The sequence below is a fragment of the Pseudoliparis swirei genome, chromosome 24 (genome assembly GCF_029220125.1).
Source record: "Pseudoliparis swirei isolate HS2019 ecotype Mariana Trench chromosome 24, NWPU_hadal_v1, whole genome shotgun sequence".
Lineage (NCBI taxonomy): Eukaryota > Metazoa > Chordata > Actinopteri > Perciformes > Liparidae > Pseudoliparis > Pseudoliparis swirei.
The window spans coordinates 7,082,138-7,094,742 of record NC_079411.1 but is presented as its reverse complement, the minus strand read 5'-3'; the positions used below and the strand labels follow the sequence as shown (position 1 = coordinate 7,094,742).

Below are 12,605 nucleotides of genomic sequence, written 5' to 3'. Positions count from 1 at the left end.
AATTTATTGACATTCTCTCTTCCGTAAGTGGTATCTCTTTTTTTTTTCGAAACGGAAAGTAATGACCATTAAGTATTTCTCATTCGTGGGGTCATAAGCACTGGAGAACAGGTGTCGGAGAACATCGTGGCGCACGGGAACTGAGAAAGTCCAGCATGGCTGCTGCAACCAATATTTCAACCCATTTCTAACAATTCCCAAAGCCACAGTCGGCTCAGCACTCATCCTCAATTTACTGTGTTTAGCTCAGACTCCTCCGGGAATGCAAACAGTGTAAATATATTACTGACAAGCCCCCCAAAAAAACTCTACCTCCCCCGAAACACACACATTCGCATTATTTATGCTTTAGTGTTAGAAACATTGTCAAAGTATGAGATGGGAGAAAACAACAATGTCAAAGAAAATATGAAAGATTTATTGGATCAAATTAGCCAGAAAAATGTACTTTCAAGGGTCACACACACACACACACACACACACACACACACACACACACACACACACACACACACACACACACACACACACACACACACACACACACACACACACACACACACACACACACACACACACACACTAAATACTGATGCGCAAATAATTCTGTTATTCTGCCTGTACGAAGGGGAAGCAAAGGAAACACATTCTCCACGTGCAAGTAAAGCTGAATGTGTTACTAAATTGAGACTCTGGTTATTTTCAGTGGTCAAGTGTTTGGAAGAAGAAAACAACATGTGTAAAGGCTCTGGTGAGACTAAGAGTGACCACAACAGTCACTGAGAAAGGAACAGCTCCCCCCCCCCCTTATAGATGTGCGTGAGATTATGAGAGGCTGCAGCAGAGCGACGGAGGCGGCAGCAGATAGAAGTGGCTCGTCCAGTGCATCCCATACATCACTGCAGCTCGGCTCTCTTCTCCCGCTCATCAACAAGTCGTGCAGGATGAGAGGCGCCCATATTGTCCCGACAGCCGTCCGCCGTGCATTCTCAATCACACATTATTACCACATTCATATTCATTTCCATTGACGCGCGTCCTTTCCCTCCGCTCAAATTAAACCAAAGAGGATGCAGAAAGGGAGGGAGGGAGGGGACGGGACGATGGAGAGGGAGAAAGAGGGGGAGTTGATGATGAAATGCCGGCCTAGGCCACAGCTCATTGCATTCCAATTTGCATGCAAATGGTTTAGTGTGAGAGCGGGGCCTATATCATGAGGAGTGAACCGGGGCGGAGGCTGAGAAACAACTCTAATCTGCTGTCCAGGGACACGCCATGAGTCACCACGATGCCAGCAGGATTCATACACAAATCTGAACAAAAATATAATTTCATGCATATATAGGCTCACACACAAGAATACGCATGTGTGTGGACTCTTCTACAGTCATCTATGACAGCATACCTATCAGAGGGTCAATTTCCACAGGAAGTTGGTACTGCTGGTCCTGCACCGCTGAGCTCTGATGACCTGACAAGAAGAAGACAGATTGGATTAATATTGTAATCATGTGGCCTTGTGAAGTAGATGCTGGCGTTCAGTTCATTACAACCACACTGGAAATGTTAACCATAAAGTTCTCTTGCAAATTAGACATCAATTGTGTCAAAGAGCTACCAAGGCCACAGAGAACATAACTGTTTATGCTACAATATGCATTACTTTAGTCAACCGTAGGTCTTTAAACAGATATCTGCATATGAATACAGAATCTAGAGGCAATGGAAGGGTTCTGGTTTCCGTTTGTAGTTAGTGTAGCATCAACCAATCATGTTTGAGCATGCAAGTTCGGAGTCCACGTTGAGAGCAAAACAAGCGTAACGCTAACCTACGAAATAGTTTGTTACATAGAATAATGGTCACACTTAAAAAATAAAAAAAAGTGAATAATGTCTGCCGACATGTTCATGAACAAATTGCCATGTTTATTGCTGGCATGCTTCCTGATGAGAAACATTTACAATGTGAATATCTTACATTTTTTTATTTCTTATCTGCTATAAAAGCCACAGGAAGAGTCTAGTAAACCCATGCAATTAATGAACCGCTTCTGACCCGCACACATCTTGTTTATTATGCCAGCTCACAAACCAATTAGGTTAATCAGCCTGGTCTTTGGTGCGCACGGATGAGGTTTTGAATTCTACGGAAAACCGATCAGTCTTCATCCTCATAACTTCACAGAAATCAAATGTAATGTTTCTTTTAGGGGCCGGACGTTGCGTAAATCAGGTTTGGCGAAGTGAGAGGCTGATGTATGGAGGTGGACGTGGGACCTAATGCTGGCTGCTGCATGTGTCACATTTGATACCGCTATCCAGTAGACGCAGTCAACTGACTCCCAAATCAACGAACACCCGATCGAGACAAGACGGGTCAATTCTTGACTCGCGTCAATTAGAAAAATCGCAGAGGCGAGAGATGAACCGAGGAAATGTGATACGGATTCTGTGGGAGCCAAAGAGCGTTCTGACCTACCCGAAACACCCTTGAGGTTAATTTGCTGCAGAGCCACCGAGGCATACATTCATTCCATTAAACGCATGTACACAAATCTCTCACCAGTCAGGCCGTGCCACTTGTTGACGGCGAAGATGCGGTTGGCGGTGACGGTGATGATCGCAGGTGACGCTAGGCCCGGCTGAGTGTTGGCCGCGATGTGGGTCACGGGAGAGTTTGACGGGAACTTCAGCACCATGATAACATCCTGCTGCATCTGCTCCGTAAACATCATCGGGGTCTGCAGGAGAAGATACTGTTCAGGATCCCCGGGACGGACAAACGGACGTCGGGAGGGAAGAGGGGGGGGAGAGAGCCGAGAAATGGAGCGGCAGACACGTAGCAAAACGGAACGACGAGAGAAGCGGTTGCAGTCGGTGTTAGCGAGGGAAAGAAACAGGAGGGAGAGGGAGGGAAAAGAAGGACAGAGAGAAAGTTAGGAAGCTTCAGCAGGATAGCAGCAAGCAGAAATAAAGTAGCATCGGTTGAAAAAAAAGAAAAGAGTTAGGTAAAAAAACGGAGGTCCTTCGTGGAACAGTGGTGGAATGGAACGAATCTCAATGAGTTTCAATTCAAATATATATTTTTAAAGTGTTACAAAAGACACGGTACTCTGTGAAAGTCCCCTTTTACTCGTGGGGTGTGATCACTGTGCACAATGACGTATGTTCAAGGTGTCACACTAGAAGCCTGTTTACACCTCAAAGAGGAAAGCGTGTGTTCACCTGGTTTCTGAGGTTAAGTCGTGTACCTACAAGCACGGCTTTGTGACATCACAGCTCGTTGGGAAGCCAATAGCGGTTCAATATTCAACATAAAACCACGTGACAAGCCTCCAGGGCACCGAGAATGGACTTCTCTGTGCACTAGAAGACGTTCTTGTGAAATTGAAAACATTTGCATATACACAAATATTTGTTTTGTTATATTTTCAATAAGCGCAGAGTAAATGTGATTCATTGTAATTTGACCAGGTCATTTGTGTCAAAAACCGACACAATCTACTATTTTTATGACTTAAACATGTCTGGAGGGGATCTCACAAAGCACATACATGGTTGATTATTATGTTACCGTTTTTGCTGACCAAACATATGAGCTGCGGAATAACTTAATTCACAAAACAAAACGATAAACGAGCCAAATGTTGAAATAATTATCAAACTTTTGTTGATACATTTTGTGTCAGCTGACTAATAAAAAATTAAAGTCCTAATTTCAGTTCAAAGTAAATAAAATATAAAGTATCAAATATGTATGAAAGCAACCAATTTACATGAGAATAAACGTGTTACTTAAATATACAGCAGGAGAAACTGACTACAGTGCAGTCATAACTAAAAAGTAATTTCATTGACCTATGAGACAGTTAGACAGGAGCTCATATAAAGCCATTTACAAAGTATTTGTGCCGGGCAGCTCGAACACAGACCCATCTCCCTCCTTGCGTGTAAAGAAGAGGAACATCAGTGTTAACACCGGGAACAGACCTGAGTAAATCCGGTGTGTCTGACAGCTAACCAGATGCACTGACAGTATCATTACCACGAGCATGGGCAGATGCCGACACTCTGACAACACACTCACACGAGAGAGGAAGTCGAGAGCAAGAACATGCAAACGAGAACAGGGCGTCTCGATAGAATATGGGACGGGTGGGGAGGCTTAATAATGCGTTTGAATAATGGTTGTCTGAATATTGTGTTTGAAAAAAATACATGTGGTGGAGTAAAAATTTAATAAATACATTTAATAGGAATTTGGGAATGAGTGAGGCGGGTTCAAAACCAGAGTCGGAGTTTGTGTCTGAGTGCATGTGTGCGCTGGGTGGTGGTCTACAGCCGGCTGTCAGCGCCGCAGGGACACCACACTAATAGGGACTCATGGGGCCTTGGCCCATCACAAGCAGGCACACCGACTGCACTCCGTGGCCCTTAAAAAGCTGTCACTTCACTGTGGCCGTTCATTGCTCTCCTTCGCTGATCACTGCTTCTAGCTCAGGTAGAAAATCTGGCCCAGGCCCAGGTTTCCAGCTCAAAGCGGTGCCTTTCCCCTGCGTACCTCTTACTAAACACACATGCACACAAAGGCTTGTGATCTTTTCCTTTCACACACACCTCTCTAATGATGAGAGAGGAGATGCTTTCAAACCCAGGACTCTATTTTCCCACAGTAGTGGAGGGATAAAGAGAAAAGTAGGAGTCAAATGGAGGATGAAAAGAGCGAGTCAATAATTAAGAAGAAGAGTTGTATGAAGCATAGCAGAGTTCTTAGAGCACACCAGAAGACAGAGAGCATTAAACGGGAAGCACAATGGTCGATACTGTAGCTCAGTTGGCTACTGACCCATTTCATATTTTAATATTTTCAGCCTGAAGGATTACAGGTAGAGTGGTCTGTGTGTTTCTTAGAGTATCTGTTTGCATGGACTGTATGTGCAGCACTCACCACTTGCATGGCTGAGCTTCTGGGTGGGTGTGGTTCGATGAGCAACTGGCAGGGGGTCTGTCCAAAACTCCTAATTTGAGACTCCACAGCCTAGAGGGGGAAAAGAAAGGGAGAGGAAGGAATGGCAAAGGGAATGACGGGAGAGTGAAAGAAAACAGAAAAGGGAGTTATTATTGCATCGCTATGCCTCAGAATTTAAATGCCGAACACAAGTTGCATAATGTAACAAAAAGGCCTTCGTAAAAGGCTATAAAAAGATATCACAAATCATACTAGGAGTTGGTAATTCCAAGGAAGATTACTAACACTTCAACATTGCTAGATAATGTGAAATTGTACAGTTGAAAAACCCATTTACGGTAATAATACGGTGTCTTTTTGGCAAATCAAGATATTAAAATTCCTGAAAAACTAATGTGCTACTACATTACTGACAAAAAACTTGTGGTCACACACACACGCACACACACACAAGGACCGGGCCAGGCGGGCCAGTCGGCCGGTTAGGTGGTGTTAATGAAGAGGTATAGGACCATAAATGTCAGAGCAGACGCCGGCCGGCAGCCTCTGGACATCATCACACAGCTCACTGTCAGGCCAACTAGCACAGGATGGACCAGCAGTGTGTAGCTGCACAGGCCTACTGCAATGTATCCCAATGCTAGTCTCCACTATTATCATCCAGGGTTGCAACTAATTGTTTTCACTATGGAATAACCCATTAATTACCATTTTAATTGGTTTATATGATTGTTAAATAATGTAAAATAATTTTAAAAGAACCATTAACCCATGTGCGACCGACAGTGCAAAACCCAATGGTATCAAGTTTACAATTACATACATGTAATTAATTAATTAAAAGAAGAGGAATAGGCTGGAATCAGAATGTTTGTGATTGTTTTAAAAGCAAAATTCTTGCAAAATGTCATAAGAAAAAAAAATTATACAAAACACAGAAAACAATATACAAGTGCCTTTGGGAATTGTTAAAAACATTACAATAGAGTAAAAACATATATATAAATATATATATTTGTTTTAATAAAAGGAACAGTCAGAGAGAAAATGGTAAACACAAAATGATGACAGGCCCGTCAGTATGTTGGTGTGCACTTTGACTGGCTGTGTGGGAGTGACAGCTTGTGTGTGTGTAGGCTGGGACGTTTGAGTCTGACTTGGCGAGGCCTGTGAGACTGAGAATGATCTCATGGTGGAGGCCTTCATATGGTATTTCCATGAGAAAAAGGTTGGGAAGTTAGTCTGCTCATACCCATTGTCTGAAACTAACCACAGACCAGAGAGAGGCGCAGAGAAGGAGCGATCTCAACTGTCTACTACTGCAAAGAATCAAGCAATAAAGAAGTATTCTATATACATCACAGACACAAATACTTTACAACAAATACTTTAATTTTTCAAACTTTATGTTCATTTTCTTCACTCTTCTTCCGTTTAATTTCCCTTGCTTCATCTTAAATAATCCATTTGTCTTTTTGAGCATAAAAACATGCTCAAATTCTTCTGCGTATTTAAATGCTATAAATTAACTGCTGCTTTCATAACACGTGGTAATTACTGTCCATGGGAGGGTAGATAAAACAGAAAAGGTAAAGGTGTGCAACTCATGCATTGGCATAGGTATCTCAAATAAAAAACTGAAATGCAAAAACAAGTTAAGTTAATTAGGGCAGCTGTCCGGTTTGGTACTACCTCAACAGATTAAACACTTTTAGAAGAGATATTAAAACGGTCTCCTTGTTAGCAGGAGAGTCTGTGGTTCTCTGCTAAAGCCCAAACTATTTTCACTGTACGTTGACCTCGACACAAGCATGCTAGTTCTGACAGCTGCTTCCATGACGCAGGGTATATTATATTAAGACGTTTTTAAATAAAGGCCGCTCTGTTCATTTCTTGATATGAAAAGATCAACTCTGCACATGACCTCGTGACAGAGAATCTTAACATTGTAGATCTCATCCAGCGAGCCTGTTAGTGAGAGGACATCAGTGCATCATTCAAGGTCAAAGTGCCTCCCCTCTCCTCCGTCTACACAGCAGAGAATTTTGCTTAAGCTAATGTGAGGAAGAGACTCCGAAGAGCCACTCAACCCATCTTCATTAAGTTCAGCGCTGACATTTATGAGGCTGCGGAACGTCGGCAAGTGGCCAAGTCTAGGTCGGCATGTCCTATCCCTATTTGCCAAAGCAATGCTCAGGTGATTATACGAGGGGCCATCCACAAGGCCAATCTCTTTTCGGGGCGCTGGCCCGTGTCTGATGAAGGTTTTCTATATTCTAGACATTTAAATGGCTGAGACGCCCTCGGCTCAGATGTCCCAAACTGCCCTTTGATTTACTCGGCCACTTGACAAGATGGATCTCCATGTAAACCATGCTGCCGTTATGCAAAACGACTCCACTACATTCACTTTGAATACGATATAAAGAACAAGTACAACGGCCTTGTGTTGTTGACTGGCAGCGTTGGGGCGGAATACTTTGCATCTCTGGTTCACTTGCTTTCTTAAAAAATGCAAAGAAAATATAACATTGAATGAATTAAAGGACACATTCTCTCAAATATAATAACCCAGTGTGCCCTATGTTTGGCGAGTGTCAACACAGGTTCACGCGTGTGGGTGTATTTCCCGTCTTCTGCCGAATTACGCAGACGCTGTACGATTTCGACGGGGCTCTGTGTTTTGTCGCTGGAGTGAGTGGCTGTGGGATTTTACGTAATCACATGTGAAAGAGGGGAAGCCCTGTACAACGACGAGAAGGCAACACAGGATGTGTTTCTCTTTATACACTGAGAGGCAACACAGATGTGCGCGCATGCCCTGCACACGGGTGCACTTACGTACACACGAATGCATCTGCAGACACACAGCAGTTCTCTAAGCGAGGGGAAGGGAGGCGGGGGGGGTTTGACTTGCGGCGGAGGCAGGACAGGAAGTAATCATGGTTTTGAAAAACACAGCAGTGGTCTCAACAACATTCCCAAAATCTGTGCAGAGATATTCCAAACTCTCTCCCAGAACAGATTTGTACACACAACCGAGTGCATTTATGCTGATGAGCACGGATAAATATACAAAGGTATACACACACCAATGGATGGATGTATACATGCACGTGTGTGTACAAACATATCAAGGTATGATCTATACAAAGTGTGTGTGTGTGTGTATGAGGTTTAGAGTTAGAGGCTGCCAAGCAGCGTGGCAGGAATACAGAACTCTCCCCAATCTGCTACCTTCTCTGCTCCAGAAACACACAAACACACACACACACACGCGTGCCTGCTACCCATCCCCCTGACAATGAACAGCCCCGGGACCTGTCCGACTGCAGCCCGGCCCGGCCCAGACCACAGCGCCGGCTGAAACCGTTGTCACTCAGTAACGGCAGACCCGAAGCTACCCCCAGCGCCCGGCCATGACGAGGACCAGGCCCGGGCCTCCGCTTCCACCTTCTGCACAGACAGGACGCGCTTCCGTCTGCACGAGCACGGTTTGAGGGGAGCTCAGCCGACAGGGATAACACGGCTTGGGTTTATTTAACTAATTTGAGCGCTCAGACCGAGGGTGTTTTGGTCAGGTGAATGTCAGCAGATTGGACTCGTCGCATCAGAGTGGGACGAGAAAACAACAACGTTTCTTTTTTCATCTTGAGGGAGTGGAACAAACTTTGCTGCTTTATTCATATTTTACACGTGCGTATGCTGAAGATATTAAATGTGTTAAATATGGCATGTATAGTATTTTAATACATTAATTAGATTTTCAATGAAGTAAATGTATATTGGGACAATTAATGTAAACAAACGGCAACAAATTGCAAACTGCTGATTTGGGATTATACATTTAACAATATAAACACTTTAGACAGTAATACAGAGCCCCATCTTATTTACGCTTACATAGTTAATTTACTAAAAAGAGAGTTACAATTATTTATGTGTACAGATTGTAAAGGCCTCTGAGGCAAATTTGTGATATTGGGCTATACAAAATAAACTCAATTGAATTGAAAAATGTAATTTATTGATCATAAAATGCTGAGCAAAACTAAAGAGTTTTTACTCAGAAATATTCATATCCAAAATCGGCTTTCTTGCACTCAAAAGCAGAAGTGGTTATTTTAATAGCATTCAAATCACATGCACCTGCCTCGGATGGCATCCTTTTTGTGTGGCTGTATCCATCCCATCGTGACTGGAACCGCTTATCAGAAATAGTGGTCAACTCGTGATCCAATTTTGTTATGCAATTTTTGGCAGTGTGTCAACCAGGATAATGGCTAATGGGCTGCCAGTGTAAATGACCAGAGCACACTGGTAATGAATCTGCATGTGTGCGTGTGTGGCTAAAGGCCAAAGCACATCTGGAAGGGAATTAGGGTGAATGGGGTGATAAATCAATGATCTACCCCTGGTGTCCGTGATCCTGCAGTCACTGAGCATGAAGGGCAGCAGAACAGTGGCGGCAAAAGGCTGCTCAGCCGCTTCATATACTCTGAACTCATCTCCATTTAGAGCTTAATGCTACGAGGACCTCTGCTTAAAAGGATAAATCTCGTTTATTATGCCTTGCTTTTATTGTTCCGTCCATCATTCCTACTGGTAGGGCAAGAAACACGAGCAGTGGGACAATCATAACCCTGTTCGATACGTTCAGTGTCAATTGATTACGAGAGCAATGTCAGATCTCAGCAATGACTTTGGTGCCTGTTTTCATTGCCAGTTCAAGTGATGGCCAAAACTGGAAGAATAAGAAACAAGCTGTAATGAACTGGAGTTATCCTTCAGGGGAAACTCTTTATAGAGACGACTATGCTCTGTAAAAATAGAACGTGGGCTATTTTGGCAATTCAACCTAGACGTCAACGAGGCTGATGGGAGCAGAGTCAACTGGCCTGCTGCTGGCTGGCTGCCTCTTGCAGCAGATTGGTGAAGTTGTCAGGCCGCTGTTTGGCTGTGGGCTAGCTAGCTTTGGTTTTCTTTTCAACACTGCGTTTTGTGTGGTTGCTTTCCGGCAGGTCAGTGCAACTTGTGTGCGCGCAGCAGTTCAAAGTGTGGGGGGGGGGGGGGATGAATAATGAATGAAAGCCAAGTAGGAGGCTTTAAGGCGTTAAAGTGGAACACTTGGTGGAGTGCTTTCAGAGGTATCACACGGGGGAAAGGCTTTGCTCAGCAATACCTGCCAAGTAGATTGTTAGCGTACCTCTCCCATGCCCTCCTACAACCAATTTAACATGGCTAATGGCATCAAGAATATCCCTGAAATACAGCTGCACTGAATGGACAGATGGTTTTGTAATATAGTCAGATTAAGCATCCATTTGAGAGTGCTAACCCTCAAGTGTACTTACTGTAATATGGTATTTTTCCTCTTACTCAGCATGATCTGTCAAGGGAGGCAAGTCAGCTGGATGGTATATACAGTAAATGTATATTAAAATGTGCCTGTGCTTTTATGCATGTGCTGTCTCTTTAAGACTCTTCTCGAAATCCACTGCGATAGTCTAGCCATTCCTATCCATTTTTTTTCATCTGAATTATTATGTTTTGATCATGTTATACATCTTTTTGCTTGATCTAAATAGCTTTATTAAAAGTGCTATTGCTCTTTTATTGATTAACACTTTCATGATTATGTCTGTTATTTTTACCGTGTAAAGCACCGTGTACATTTTCCTGAAAGATGTTGGATAAATGAGGTACTGTATCGTGCGTACGCCTCACCTCTCTGAGCACGGGGTCGTTGATTGAGCTGAGGTTGACTGCACCTTCATAGGTCAGATAATAGAAAACATTGAGGGCTCTGGTGGCTTCAGGTCCCTGCTGCTTGTAGCCAAAGATCAGATCGATCCACTGGTGGAGCTGGCAGGACACAAATTCGCTCTCCAGTGCCTGTAAATGAAAGAGAGGGCAGAAGGTTAGGAGGATTGTAAATGTCAACAGCTGCAGAACATACAACCAAATGCGACATGTTCCTCCTCCCATTACTGCACAGCCGTTATTACGAATGCCCCTCAAAGATGAACTCCTTGGAGAAAGCAGAATATCCGTCTAATTGCTCCGATGACAGAATCTGCCAATGATTTCTATAATCAGTAAAAAGCAGAGTAAATCCATATCTGATCACATGGAAACATCAGAACATTAGAGGATTCTTGCAGTTCATTAGGGAGCCGTTTCAGCTTCTGTCTTTGTTCTTTTCTCTGCTGCTTGTGCGAGGATAAGAGCACCGTGTTGCTCTTCTGCAGACGTCTGCGTCGCTATAACGTTGAGATACAAGCCGTTTCTCTCCTCATTAGCCGGCAAAGGAGGGAAAAAACATTTATGGTTTCCTCATAAAAACAGGCAATTGTGTTAATTTGTGTAAAGCTGTCGCCTCACAAAAGCCCTCTAAACACGACCAAATTAGAATGAGGCAGCCCTTGATTGTCATTGCTGCCTTGTGTCACATTAATTTGTGACAAAACATTAGCCCTCGCTACACTTAAATGGCAATTTATATCATTTAAATTTTTACTGCAGAGACCAACGCATCCCTCACTTAAATGTGACTTTCTGACAGCTCATTCTGCATCTAATTCTTCCAGACTCTCTTAATTACAACTTTCAATCAGGGAAAAAAGCACGGCTACAAAGGACGAGGCCGAGCGCTCTGGAGGTATGATGGTGTTTTTACTGCAACTCGAGTAAGGACTGAATTTTTGAAGCCGTCACAAATTCCATAATCTGAACTGATCTGAGGCTCAACAATATAAGGGTTGCGTTGATAATACGAGAATTGGAATGATAACATTGGTTCCTTAAAAACAGCAGACAAAGATGAAATTTTTTTACATGTTTAATGGTGGAAAAATACAAACATACTAACTAGGCCCAAAAATTGCACTTAAATACATTTCTATTATCAACTAGTATGTGTCTTTAGCCCCATGTATGAGTGTAATTAAGTGGGTGGAAAGCTATTGGAAAACATTGATTTGCATTGCTAGCTATCCATAGTCAGACCGATAGTATAAATGTATGTATAAATGTACTTTCGATTGACATTTTATTGCGCACTTCTAGAATTGTGGATTGCCCATCAGCCAATAAGATTCAGCTGGGATAAACATGTTGTCCATCCAAGTAAATCAGTGGTTCAGATTCAGTGGCCAAGTGTTACTCTGCATTACTGTGCATCAAAAAACCTCACCTTACAAAAGCTAAGATAATTAAAATGTTGTAGAGTGTGGAGAAAAACATGTTAATTCCTCTCAAAGTAAGGTATAATAGAACGTATTGTTTTGGCAATAAAAAAGGCAGAGTGCTTTGTCGGCACTAGTCGACAAAAAGTCAAGTATTACTGTAACTGTCTGGTTCAAAGTGTTTTAGGTTGAGGCGGACAGTAGATCTAATCAGGGTACACTAAGTTCATGGTTATTACACACACACACTGGTATTTTGAACATTGCCCCACTTAGATGGAACTACTGCTCTGAGAGCTGTAGAGTTAACACAATTAGCAGATGGAGAGAAGTGTCTATTTATTTCCCCTCTGTGTAACTCACTTGATAACCTGAAACTCTGGGGTAACATTGAGTATTAAAATAAAAACAGACAGTTTAGACTCTGAATTTGCTGATGCCAGAGGGAC

General features: G+C 42.9%; 1 protein-coding gene across 1 annotated transcript in view; it reads right to left on the bottom strand.

Annotated features, from left to right (window-relative positions):
• Positions 1–12,605, bottom strand: part of lrba (LPS responsive beige-like anchor protein) — a 181,634-nt gene that overhangs the window by 12,922 nt on the left and 156,107 nt on the right. Inside the window, 4 exon segments of the mRNA XM_056409971.1 lie at positions 1,406–1,471; positions 2,564–2,756; positions 4,949–5,038; positions 10,697–10,864. Coding sequence (XP_056265946.1) covers positions 1,406–1,471; positions 2,564–2,756; positions 4,949–5,038; positions 10,697–10,864 — 517 coding nt within the window.